Raw genomic sequence first — 13,270 nt, 5'->3', positions numbered from 1 at the left:
GGCCTAGAACAACTGAAGATATACGGATGCTGTCGTGCTATTCCTAACTTCAGAGTCCAAACTCCCAGGCTGACAACAGATTCTTCACTCGAGCAACATGGTCACTAGTAGGATTGGAAACCGGCGTGGTATGCCGAGGACATTTTGATCACTTTTGTGTGCTGCGGGTGAATTTATTTTGCATATGCCCTGGATTCATGACGGGCAAAAGATGTGCGCTCGAGCGCTTTGGCCCCTTGGCAAGCAAGGTATGTCCTCCATAAATGTACATGTGTAGAAGCGAATCATCCAACAATTTTCTTCCTGCCCCTTAATTCCATTCCCTTGCACCACGCAACTTGAATCAAAATACCTGTCCATGAAATCGCCAACCTTATATTCTCCGGTCCAAGGAAGCGCAGTGGTCACTGGACCCCTATACAAGATGCTCCGTAGATGCACCATCACAAGAAATGAGAGAAAAGCTTTCTGCCACGTAGACTGCCATTCAAAGTATGCTATTAGCAGATGCAGTTCGCCGGTAAGCAGTATTAGCGGCGGAGGTGGCTACGGCGGCGTAGATGGTTATGTCCACTGCCATGGTGGTGAGCATGTCGTCGAACATGATCTCTCTTGTAGCTAGGAGTGCCAGCCTCGGTCTGGACAGGCACACTGGCTGTCTGTGTGATTGTCACGGTGTTCCAGACGGTATGAACTCTAGTCTTGCACTTCTTGGGCTTTTCGGGCTTGTCAAAGATGTCGGTTGGCTTGGGGGCACTGGAGAGAACATCGGTTGCTTGAGCAGCCGCCCCAGACACAACTGAAGGATTGGAAGGTAGAGTAGGCTTAGGAACAACTGGTTCCTCGTGGACATCAGTGGAACCAGAAGCTGGCTTGGTGTAGCCGGGGAGGTCAGCGGCAGTGGTCTTCTCCCCAGAAGCCGGCTTGCTGGCAGAAGGTTGGGCAGAGGGTTGGGCAGAGGGTTGGGCAGAGGGCTTGCTGGGGCTAGTCTCACTGTCGCCGCCGGAGGGCATTGAAGGGACCTTATCGCCATAAGAAAATCCACTCAAGGGGTTGTTTCCAGGAAGTTTGCTCAAAGTGCCAGTAATCTTTTCGTCGACCTCGGACTCAATGGTGCAGTCGCCTTTGTTGAGGCCATAAGTCAGGCCTGGGCAGTGGTCCATACCCTCGGTACCAGCGTTACAGGTGTCAATGATATGCTGGAGGAGGTCTTCATCCCAACCGGCCATGAAGTCGGCATGGCTGCTGTATCCAGTAACGTCGCCATTGGAGAAGACGAAGGGCTGCTTGCCCTCACCCTCAGTCCAGCGGCCAGTAAATTTGTCGGTGCGCCAGTAAGCCTCGTAGAAAAGGTGAGGAACATGAATCCAACCCTTGGGGCAGTCGAGATAACCGTCATTGTCCTCGGGGTAGGCCATGTTGTTCTTGAAGTCGGTGAGGCCAGCCTCGGGGTTATAACATGAGGGGAAATGGACATCAGCTCGGAGGGGAGAATATTTGCCATCACAAGTTCGATCAGGGAACCCGACACCTTCACCCTTGTTGACAGGATCACCTACACCAGCCATCTTGCCATCAGACTTGGCATCCCAAGATGGGAGCGTGTAATCGTTGTTCAGGCGGGGGCAAGTCATTCTGGCAGGATTGACGGGACCCTTTGAAGGGTCAAGGTTGGGCTTGCTGCCAGCCTTGGGCATGGTACGGGTCATAGCATCACCAGCAACGATCTGGAGACCAACAGGGAAAGGCTTGATATCATCGTGTGTCTTCTCGAAGCTGTTCCTTGTCAGTAATATGCGCAAGACAATACGATAATTGGGGAAGTGAAGGGCTCGAGTGGCGCAATGAGACAAGGCAGTGCTCTTACAAGTAGTAGGCATTGAAGTAGTCGAACTCGACATCTTCAAACTCTCCAGATTCGGGGTCATGGAAGTAAAGAGTGGGAAACCAGTAGTTACTGTTGTCGCCCTTGACAAGCGCATTGCTGCACTTTGACTTCTGGAGATCCTTTCCGGTCGCCTTGGTGCTGAAGCCACTGCCGCCCATGATGTGGTGGACATGAGTGGAGGTCTGGCCAGGGAAAAGGATGGGATCCATACGACCTCTAGTGAGCTGATCGTTGGTGAAGCGCAAGACGGCGAAGGTACCCGTCTCGTGAGCAGCAGAAGCGGCGCCGGCGAGGACCGCAGTGGCGGTAGCGAAAGCGGACTTCATGATGATTGACAATGACAAATGGTGTTTAAAAGTATCGAGCTAAATGGTTTAACCGCACGGAAGGATTTTCGACGGCGGAGTGGGAAAAGATGTAAATGCTAGCGTTGAGATCTCTGGGATTCTGGGCGCTGAGAATGAAACCTGCTTCTTCTTCAAGAGGAAGCAGACAAGTGTAAAGCGGGGGGGCACGAAGGTGATACCGGAGCACCTGTGAGAAGAAAGAATGTTTCGCAACCGTCCAGTCACTATGTTGAGTGCAAGTGAATCAGAGACGATGGATAGATCGTGGTGGTTGACACAGTGAAAAGAGGGTAACAAGCAGTTCAGAGAAAAGAAAGGTCTGAAGCTGCTCCGAAGAATGAATGAGTGAGTGAGTAGAGAAATGAGAGGACGTGCCCAGCAGTGCAGTGTACGAGGGAAAAATAAGATAAATAAGAAAAAGAGCGTGTGGAAGGATGAAGAGAAAGAAGTTTGTTGGACGAGGATCAGAGGTGAAGGTCTTTGTGTGAACGGGGGCCGACCTGGGCTGAATCCTTTAGGATCCATCCGTTCATTCATTCGCCGCAGCTGCCAACACTGCACTGGCGCACAGCGTATGCTATAGTCAGCACTGCACTGGCCTTGTCACTGCGGCCACTTTGATATGCTCTAAGCGCGTGCACGTCCATCATTGTTTTCTTGGCTTTCCCGTCACTGAGGCTGTCTATTTGATCAAAGGATTATGGTGATGGAGCCTATGGGCGTGGCGAGCTACTATTCCCCCGTTTTAACTAACGGCCGGGCCTAATTCAGGGGTTGCCCAAGCCGCCAGGCGTTTTCGGAACTTTCTAGTGTAGCAAGATGGTGAAAGAGGATTGGCTACAGCGGCTCAAGCCACATCTGGGGGCCATGTGTAAATTAATGCATGAAACCTTGATTTCTGGGCTCGACTTTGTCGTGATAGGAGTCAAGTCAGATGAAACAGACAAGAGCTGTATCGGCAACGAGCGCTAATGTCCAGAAATATCATTGGATATGCCTTCTCGTTCTTCATAGGGCTGGGCAGGATCTATATTGTAACCTATAAATATGTGTACCTGCATCGAAAAATCTCATTCATGGCGGCTGGCGCCCGGGTTAGTGGACGATGGACAGGGGAAATTAACAGGGACCATGAATCACAGCCTGCCCCTATAATAGGAAAAAACACCTCACTAAGTGAATGTCTTCATAGGTAGGTACCTAGAGGTAAGGCAAGGTCCTAAGATAGGCGGTAACGACTGCAAGCAGTGTACAACAGATATGCGCTGGCGGTCGGTGTGACCTGGATTCGCCGCAGTCATGTTTGATTGGTGGTGGTGGAATTGATGAGCTGCAGTCCGTATTTCTGCAGTCCGGCCTCATCTGCTGTGATACATTGATCCTGAAGATGTTTGCTTCAAATGATCATGCGCTAGAACCACAGTCGCGATCAAGCTGCACAACCGTCACTCCTCATTTTCTACGCACAAAGAACAGAAAAGGTTCAGAACAATGAGGACCGGCCCGCCAGATCTTGGAGATTACAGGGTCGCACCCTAAAGTGCCTGCAGATCGTGACCTGGTCTGAAACAGCAGGGATCTAACTGGCGTTGCAGGGGCAGAGCCATGGGCTTAATCTGGATGATCGAGATGGTCTTGGGCGATCAACGACTATGACTATTGACGGTTAGTTCACTTGATGAGAATTCGATAGTCATCTATATGTTGTTGCCACCTCATTCTGAACAGCAACGTTCACAATTTGTCAACCTGCAATCCGTAGTACAGGTAGGCTGTTCTGAGCAACACAGGAAACCTCAGGCTGATCCTTGTACTATTACTTGTGGCCGCGAAACGGAGCGGGTGTTTCAACCCTGGAGGAACTTGAACTGGGGTCAGAGAAACAAACAGTGTATCCTTGCCTTCACCCAAAGACCTTTTTGTTTTCGTTTCCCTCCGTTGAGCCTCCAAGCGGTATCCGAATATCACTCATAAATTGCGTGTTTTTGGTTGCGCCACCAACTCCTAGTAAGAGGTCGAACACCGGTGGATTGATCTGGGCTTTTATAGAGCATCTCGCGTGGCTTCTACCTTTCTCTTGACTGTTGAGGACTACATAAGCTCCACCAGAATGACCTGAAACGCGCCAGGATTCTCCCTGCTTGTTCATCAAATGAGCTTTGTCAACGGCCGACTTCTCTTCAACTCCTCAACCTAGACTGGCTAATCCCCAGGGAGCAAGAGAAATTCCGGCGTCAAGCCAAGGTGCCCAGAAATACCTAATCTGGGGTCTGCTAAATCTATACTAAATTATACTGACTTGACCTATGCCTTCTTGTCACTTCAGATAGAGGTCCTAAATTGTATTGCCCCCCTTTGCCGACATAACAAAGACCTGAAAGGCAACAAGCTTTGTTCTAAGAATTGTTACCCCCGAGTCGAACTAAGCAACTACTATGCCGAAGACTATCTAATGGGAAACTCTCAATTAGACTGTTTAGCTGGCTCCTATTGGTGAATGCGTGCAGTCCCTCTGTAACCACTCTTCACCACCAGCTGCCACTTGGGAGTTGATGTCTCTTCTCCTTCATAGGCGCCAAAGTGTGCCATAGAACATCTGACTATTCTGCGAGTGATTTCGAGGCTCTCTTCTTCAATATTGTCAATTTTCTCCATCTCAAGGAGCGCTGAGGAGTCAGTAACCATCCACTACTAAGCTAGTGTTAAGAATTTTTTTCGGTTGAAGCAGTAGAAATGCAGTACCAATATTCACAGCCATGCCCGATCAACTGCGGAAGGAATATCAATTCCTCTGCTAATAGAGGTCAACCTGAACGAGCACCCTTCAAGTCCCCGGTCCTCACACAAATGTGAGATATCAACTGGCTATCATGCTAGTAGGTTTCCTTTTTATTCGCATAAAAGGTTAACTAGATGGGCATTCGGATCCAACTCACCTTTCACCTATCTGATGAGCCCTCTATCTACGGTAATCTCCTGGTCCTTGACTGAAAAGATACTCGATGGCGGCCGCCCTGGTATCTACGAGTCTCCGACTGATCCTTTCAAGAAGTCTCAAACCACGAGGCCCGTTTATCATTGCGTGGGCTTGATGTCAACTTGTCATCCGGATACCTCAAAGAAGGCAACTGGAGCCGTGACTTCATCGTCATTCTAACCATGCTTCAAGTTGCACGAAAGTTACACATGCTAGGCAAATGCATGCAGGTAGCCGCCATCTTGCTTCTTCAATTGATTACTAAGTTAAGCCATTGTATTCGACCCCACGCCCACATAAAGCCCAGAGAAACAGTACATCATTCTCATCAACCACAAACGTGTTTTTGTAGGCCATCGTGAACACCAATGTTCTACGTTGAATGGTAATGTCCGTTATTGAGAATGATCTACCCTATATACAGCAATGATGCTGAAGGTGAAAGTCCGAAATGCATCAGAGTAAAACTTTGATTATTGCAGAGAGGTTATTCTTCAAGTTTCGCTGTTGGTAGAATGTGAGAGCTGGGTTGTTGTGAGTTCAAAGTCTACTACGAGGATAGATTCGTGGCTGTGTTTATGAAGATTAACTCTATCGTTAGGTTCGTTAAATCTGCTACTTCAGAAGACATTGTCCTCATCATTGGCAACACGTTCTTTGGTGCCAAGTTCATAAACCCTTAGCCACGAAACAGTATTGATGCTTGAAACGCCCAGCGATGTGTAACAAGCCTATGATTTCTCTCAAATTTATCAGGATTTTGAATCCAAAGGTGTTATTCGTCCGTTTGACGGGTAAGAACATAATGAAAGTCATCAACATTCTAATTCATGGCATTAAACCAGAGATTCCCGATATAGTACTAGACCAGTTATAAGCCCACACGAAGTTAAATATTTATTTTTTGCTGGAAGATTACTTCCATGGTATGAACCTCTAAACTTCTGTTGGCTACATTGCCATGTAAGCCTGCATTCTTCGGAGACATGCTTGTGGCCTGTTGGTTCTCTACGGCTGATGGGGGATATCCGCATAAACTCTCTCGAGGGTCAGCCGGTGTTTCAGACGAGGCCTTCCCTCACAGACGCCAAAGCCCAAGGACGAATCGTCTGATGGACATAACCAAACGCTTGTCAGAAGTGATTTATACGCCGGCGTGCATAAAAGCAAACGCGGTGGGAAATCTCGATATGAAGACGCTCCCACCAAAACGGACAGCCAATTTTACAATGGATTCTGAGACAACCCCAGTTGATATAGTCAGAAGCACGTAATCGGTAATTCGTGGCGTACAGGAGGGATACTAGCGCTGCTGGTTTATGCCAACTGGGTTTTCTTGAGACATTGCATGCAGAAGACTTCGCCGTGTAGTAACATGATAAACACAATCTTCCCTTACATACTGTGGCCCATGGGCCCATCGATAAGTCAGGAGGCTGAGCCCGTAGCTAGGAATGGTGTGTTGACATTTTACCCTGTCGAACACTTACGAAATAATTCGTTAAAATTTCCAGGTGCTTTGGAAAGGACCACCGCTTTCTGAGCATGCCAAGCTTATGATCTGATCCAGCATCCACTCTGTACATAAACAGGGACACGATAGAGGAAGCTAGAAAGGGGAAGAGAAAGCATGGACTTCTAGGTTTCAGCAAAAGGACTCTGAAAGTGTCTTGGGCTCTGGCATATGAAGGATTGATAGGTTGACTCGGCGAAGGCAACTCTGAAAGGGAAGCTGTTGCTGCTAGTGAGATCGATTCGTCACAAAATCGACCAAAGATGCCGTTAGAAATCTCTGAGAATTGACAATGCCAGAGAGGGGACAGTACAATGCTAGTCATGTGCAAGAAAGACACACCTGCTGTACCATGTTAAGCTGAGGCTTGCATAGTGGGGGGCGGCGCCGAGAGGCGACAAGAGTCATGAGTTGCTGGATCTAATATGTGTCCCAAAACCTTGTGTCTCACTCCGGGCCTTGGCATGATCGGCAACAACAGTTGATTCTGAAAACACATGTCAGATTTGCATCTGCTTGTCACTCACATATCATCAATCAGTGGAATGCTATAGCACGATTGCTCCGGAGACTCATCTCCAATGCCTTTCTCCGCTGCAGCCTGAGCTGGAAACGAAGAAACTTGTTCGTAAGAGCCTGTTTCCTATACAAGTCTCAATGTCTAACTTTTTGTATTAACTTTGACATCCTTCATCAACGTATGAGATCGAGTGCCGTAGGATATTCTCCCTCGAGGAAGCAATGCACTACTCTCATAGACTTACAATGACAAGCGTTCTCCGAATTAAGTAGTTCACTGCTCACACGAGATCAGATAATGGAGCTTTCACTATATCCAGTAGATGCGGGAGCTTGCGTAGTTCCCGCACCAGATTTTACGGTGGTGGCTATGTAGGGTTGTTCTGTATATATCTTCACGGGTCGCAGTCTCATGGCAGTTTAAGGCGGGTAGCCCCAAGCCATCGCAACGGAGGAGCCTGTCTCCGGAGTACAGGATCCGGGAGACAGAATAATAGCAGAAATTGGTAGTATGGGGCCCAGTGATATTCCAACAACGATGGACTATTGAGCAGCCACTGAAAATGTCTAATATTCGACCAAGGTTCTGTCTGACATTAGCTGATCGAGTAGGTGTGCATTTAGCAAGGACAGCCGTCTGAAAAAGGCTGATACTCCAATTTTGGCATATGTTAATGTGAGCTAGATAGCTTGCCTGCCTGCTTAGTGCCACCAACTCTACTGTACTCTTCTCAGATAGCTAGATAGTCTAGATATTTCAGCATGATGCTAGACTAGTTGTCGATCAACTCAGCGAAGGGGTGTGGTGCCAATCTTGTGGATGCCATCCTAGCAGTCAGTTGGGCGATCAAAGAACGTTGAGCTTGACGACAAAGGATAACGCTGCCAAGTCACAAAACATTCTATCATCAGATCTTTCCTTGTTCGCGAGATCTCACTTTGACATCCTAACAAGTACTAGTTAACTTGACCGATCACATTCAACAAGTTGCACGCATTTTGCCACGTTTACACAAGGCTCCTTGGTCCAGACCCTGCCTACCTGCATCAGAAACATCGAAACCTCCCTAGCGAGCGGTCATGCAGCTGAACTTTGATGAGAAACAAAATACTGCGCAACTTTCTTCGTGAATACCCACGGAAACCTCTGGTTGGGGCCTAAATGCTATACTGGAATGCGACTATGGCTTGTGACCCGTGAACTAGTCTTGGGTACTCAATCATCCCAATCAGGTCATGACCCAATTAGGTGCTGGGACAGACCCTAGAGGCCATGCAAAGGAGTAATCATCATTTAACTGGAGTAACAGCAATATCTACGCCTCCTGACTACAAGGAACAAGACAACCTGGCTATTGCCAAAGTTGTTGTTCACAGAAGCTTATATGCAAATCCTGTTGGCTGGGGCTCGACTTCTTAGCTTATATGCATCGTCGGTCGAGCGTGATCTGGTCGGCTGAGCCATATATGATCATTCTCAAGAGGAGTTGCGATTTGTAACCGGCATTTGGGGTTCTTAGCGACAACAAGGAAATATGCAAGAGATGGAGAACAGCTGTTCTCTGTATTCCACAAGTTGTGATATGAGCACAGTGCCCCTTCTCAACATCAACTTATAGGTTGAAACTATTTTAACTGAAGCATGCCTTGCTGAAACAAAGGCAAACCAATGGTACAATGAGCACATCAGAACAGCCTTCATTCTGTATCGCAGTATAGAAACACCAAGGTAGCATCGTCAATCAATATAGCGCCATGTTGTCCCATCCGTGTACGTGTATGACCCAAAACTTGCCTGCCTTGAAAACACATCGAACGCCCTGTATATTATATGCTGCGAGTTCACTGTCGTGCCGAACGGCGTCGCCGCTTTCCTTGCAACGTAGCTTCGCCCTCATCTTGTTCTCCATCGCTTGAATCGTCGTGACTCCTGGTGTTTTTGGACCGGTCATTTCCCTTCTTGATAGAAATAATACAGCCTTGTTCCTTAAGTCGCTTAGTCAACTTTGTGCTGGCCTGCATCCCAGGAAAGTCCTTTGCTGTATACACAGTGAAAACATCGCTCTGAGCGGTGACCAAAGTCGGGAAGCGCTTCACCTCTTTTGCACGGATTGGGTCAATTTTGACCAAGGTGAAATTGAGGCGAAATGAGCCAGGAGTTCTGCAGGATAAGTCTGGAAAGCAGAAGAAGCAGCCCTCCTCGCCATGTTCATCCTTGCCAACAAGCGGGGCACTGACTAATAAGCCCATGAGTCGGCGCTGTTGCCGATACTCTTCAGGCATGAAAGAGGCATCAGAAGACCCAGATTCATCGAAAATAGAGCAGCTCATTACGTAGTGGGGATAGCGCAGATGTTTTGCTGTCTCTTCTTTCGTGAGACTGGCGTCGTTGATGAGAAGCTGAACGATTGGCGGCGGATCGATTACTCTCCGGTCTCTCTCCCCAAATCCACATGATCGAGCCGCAATTGGTTGCTGTCGTATCTGGAGCTTGAAGCGGTCATCGCCTCCTGAGCGATTGTCCACGCTCGTCCTACTGCCACTTCTCTCACCAGTGGTAAGAATGTCTGCTATCCTCATAGGATCAGGCCTCGGTTCAGTTGGAGACACCATAGGACTATTCGAATCAGGTGGTCTACCATTGGTTGTAACTGGCGGATTGAAGTGATACTCTGTGAAGGGGGCCACCGCATGCATATCGATTGATGGCCTATGCTGACCATGTATGAAGGCGGGCGGTTGATCCTCTAACACCGAGGGCAGCCTCGGTGCATATACTGGAGGGTGGCTCTGCGCGTGGTCCAGCATTTCGCTATTCCGTAGAAGAGTAGCGGATGGAGCTTGGGGTGGACGGGCTTGCTGTCCAGCTGTATGGTCAGTAGCATATAGCCCAGATGGCGGATGGGGATGTGGAGGATGGGGTTGGTTCTGAGGCACAGAGCCTGGCAGCTCATTCGATTGGTAAACATGGCCAGTTCGTGGGTGTTGATAATGCTGCTGCTGCGAAGGTCGACGATGATCGGGCCCTACGGTGAGTTGGCCCGCCGGGGAATACAGGCGTTGGTCATAGTAAGAGTGAACTGGGCCCCAAGGAGGATGATGTGTGTCCGGTGCCCAATTCATTTTTGTCGTCGCGTGTGGGTGTGGCATGGCCTCCGGCATGGTCTGTGGCATCGCGTTCAGCCGCTGTGATGTTCGTGCGGCGGTCTCAACAGCTGTTAGAGACATGAATGTTGTGGAATATTTCTGGTTCAGTCAGGAAGGACTCCCATCAACAAAGGTGGATGGGAAGAGAGACGCCAGTGTCGAGCTTATTAGTGGAAGATCAGTGGCGGCTTAGATCGGTTGCATCAACAGCTAACTTATGCCCCAGGTACTCAAGTGCAGAACCCTTTCGGTAGCGTCCAATAAGAGAATAGGATCAGCCAGGCCAAAGGGAAGAAAAGAGCGGGAAGGGCCTAGTAGTCCACTACTTCCAGGGAGTCGGCCGTAAGATGGAATGCGGGCGGTTCCACTGCCCAGATAGACGATGGGGGAGGGAGTGGATGAAGGCTGGCGTAGTCAAAGGCGTGTAGCCTCAATGGGCTCCTAGCGGTCTGAGAAGACGCTATTGACTCAGATCGATTAAAGCCTTCCTTTGAGTGAGACTAGCAGGTTGGCTAACGGCCGGGGGGAGCGGAAGAATCTCAACCAAGCCCACAACAATGTCCGGGTTGGAGAGAGGTAGCAAAGGAAACACAGGCTCATACGCAGCAAAAGACTTGGAGGAAAAGGGCTGTAGAATGAGGCCGTGTGGTCAGCCGTGTTTCTGCTGTGTATTGATGGAAAACGTGAGGGATGTGGGCGAGCTCGCAACCACACGCACCAGGAAGCCGGATTTGGTCTCTGATAAGCGTGGTTCTAGCGGGAATATGACGGCTGTAGAGAATGCAAGGCTTTGCGTGAGAGAAAGGGATAGCAACACCAACGTGCAGGCGAATGAATATTGGTCAGAATGCGAGGATAGAGCTGTTTAGCGTCACAATGCAAACACCATGCCTAGGTATAGAATAGAAAATAAGGACCCAGAGGTCAAGTAGCTGGAGGGACGATGACCCTAAGCATAAAGCCGTTCCAGCCTCAGTCGAGAGCGGAATAGAATGGTTCGAGTCTGAAGGTTTCAGACGGCTGAGGCAAAAGTCAAAACGAAGGAAACTCCCAAGGACTGGAGAACCAGGAAGCCACCAAGATTCCCGCCCGTGTATTGTTGGCGGAGGACCAATGGCAGAAGAGATATCGTTGAGCTTTGAGAGGCAGTAAATCGAGAGAGAAAACTGAAACGAAAGCCACCCAGCAGTGTGCCTAAGATCAGGCCCAAATCGTCGATTTCGATGATTTCCGAATGCGGATGTCAGAAAACGAAATGGCTGACCAGGGCCAGTGACAGTTGAAGATATAGTACAAAATGAGCCCTCGCAAGCACAAGTTCTAAGGTGATGGCAAGAAAAGCTAGAGATTATTGAGTATGACAGGGGGAGGTGGGATTATTAATAAATATTTGCCATTGCCTGGCCTACCAACAGACATGGAAAAGCCTTGGGCATAAAACCCAAAAAGCACCCATTAGCAGCACTCGCCTCCCGCTATCTGACCTCACCTCGGATCACAGCCAATACCAGGCACGAGATGCAAATGGAGCATCCGTGGTCAGGTAAAGTATGCATGTAATAAGAAAAAATTGCGTTGCTGAATGCAGTAAAAGCAACTAGGTAGGTAGGTCGGCATGTAGGTGAGTGAGTTGAGCGGATGGATGCTTGCAAGGGAATTGACCTGCCATGCGGCCGCAGATAGAGGCCTGAAGCCCCATCTTGCCTCAATCAATGGAAGTGCCGCCGGCAACAGTCGCGCATCTCTGTGCAAGTATAAAAAGAGGCCTAATAAAAGAAACGGGGCTTATGCAAACCACCAAGACTCGGCCGGGCAGCCGGGGAAGCAGATCGGTATCGAGTCCATGACATGACTTGGTGTATAGATAAGGTAGCTAGTCTGGGCTCTCCTGTCCATTGCGTTGTCGCAGTTATGGGGCACGCAAACGTTCTCTATCATAGGCCGTCATTGAAATCATCGTATTTATAAACTCTCTCTCAAGCTTCGTGCTTGATCTTGAGTGCGCGCTAATTAACGAATGCAGCAAAGTGCCAGTCTGGGATCTTGGCTCTCAAGTGGGCATCGCACGCCAGCTCATGATGGGTATATGTGGACCTTGGCGGGTCGATCATCGAAGCATTGGATTCCCTGTAGGGCATCAGAAACACACAAGGGGATGGAGATCAGCGGATGGAAATATCGTGAATCGCATCCCTTAGTTTGGCTTGCTAACCTCAGGTAGCTTAAAGGATATTCCAGGGCTGAATCTGGCTGGCTAAAGGCATCCATCGGGATAAGATGTTGACAAGATCGATTCAGGTCTGTGCCCTTCCCAAGCCCAAGCTCGGGTAAGCTATCCGCCCACCTAACGCCTTACTCAGATCGAAGAAGCCGAAAGAGAAAGTCACAAGGGAGATCGGCAAATTGCATCTCATCGAGGAATCTCAACCATTTTTATTAGACTCTTGAATGTCTAATTAAGGTAACTACTAACCCAGCATCTCTTTCATTAACCATCAACCTGTCAACTGTCACTCATCCACACCAGCAGTCAGAGACTCCAACTGGAGTCGTTGATTACATCTATCCTGAGTTTTAGTGCCCGTGCCGTTGAGCTTCGTCCTTCCAACCCTCTTTCCTTCTGCTATCAAAGTGATGACACGGGCTCTCGACTCTTCCGGCGATGTCTATGTCGAATGCTGACCATTCGTATCCTGTTCAACTGTCAAAAAAAGGGAACGAGTCGATGTGCTGGCCAGATCAGATTGCTTTTTGATCTTTGAGTGCATGGCCTTGAACTGGGTTTCAGCGCCACCGCGCCTCGTCAGGCTTTGTTGAGATCAGGTAACAAAAACCAGGTTGGCTTCCCTCGTACTGCGTTCCGTGCCGTTTCTCTAACG

General features: G+C 48.9%; 2 protein-coding genes across 2 annotated transcripts; both read right to left on the bottom strand.

The window, feature by feature from the left end:
• Window positions 1-530: 530 nt before the first annotated feature.
• FMAN_04651 (uncharacterized protein) lies at window positions 531-2,214 on the bottom strand (the record flags this gene model as incomplete). The annotated part of the gene is made up of 2 exons (XM_041828615.1): window positions 531-1,776; window positions 1,868-2,214. 2 exons carry the CDS (start codon window positions 2,212-2,214, stop codon window positions 531-533), a joined length of 1,593 nt encoding a protein of 530 aa, XP_041679461.1.
• A 6,872-nt stretch (window positions 2,215-9,086) lies between these two features.
• Window positions 9,087-10,472, bottom strand: FMAN_04652 (uncharacterized protein; the record flags this gene model as incomplete). The annotated part of the gene is made up of 1 exon (XM_041828614.1): window positions 9,087-10,472. The coding sequence occupies one exon, from the start codon at window positions 10,470-10,472 to the stop codon at window positions 9,087-9,089; it is 1,386 nt and encodes a 461-aa protein (XP_041679460.1).
• Window positions 10,473-13,270: the final 2,798 nt, after the last annotated feature.

The sequence above is a fragment of the Fusarium mangiferae genome (genome assembly GCF_900044065.1).
Source record: "Fusarium mangiferae strain MRC7560 genome assembly, contig: FMAN_scaffold003, whole genome shotgun sequence".
In the NCBI taxonomy this organism is placed as follows: Eukaryota; Fungi; Ascomycota; class Sordariomycetes; order Hypocreales; family Nectriaceae; genus Fusarium; species Fusarium mangiferae.
The sequence above is the reverse complement of the archived record's forward strand: the minus strand, read 5'-3'. Positions and strand labels throughout refer to the sequence as shown.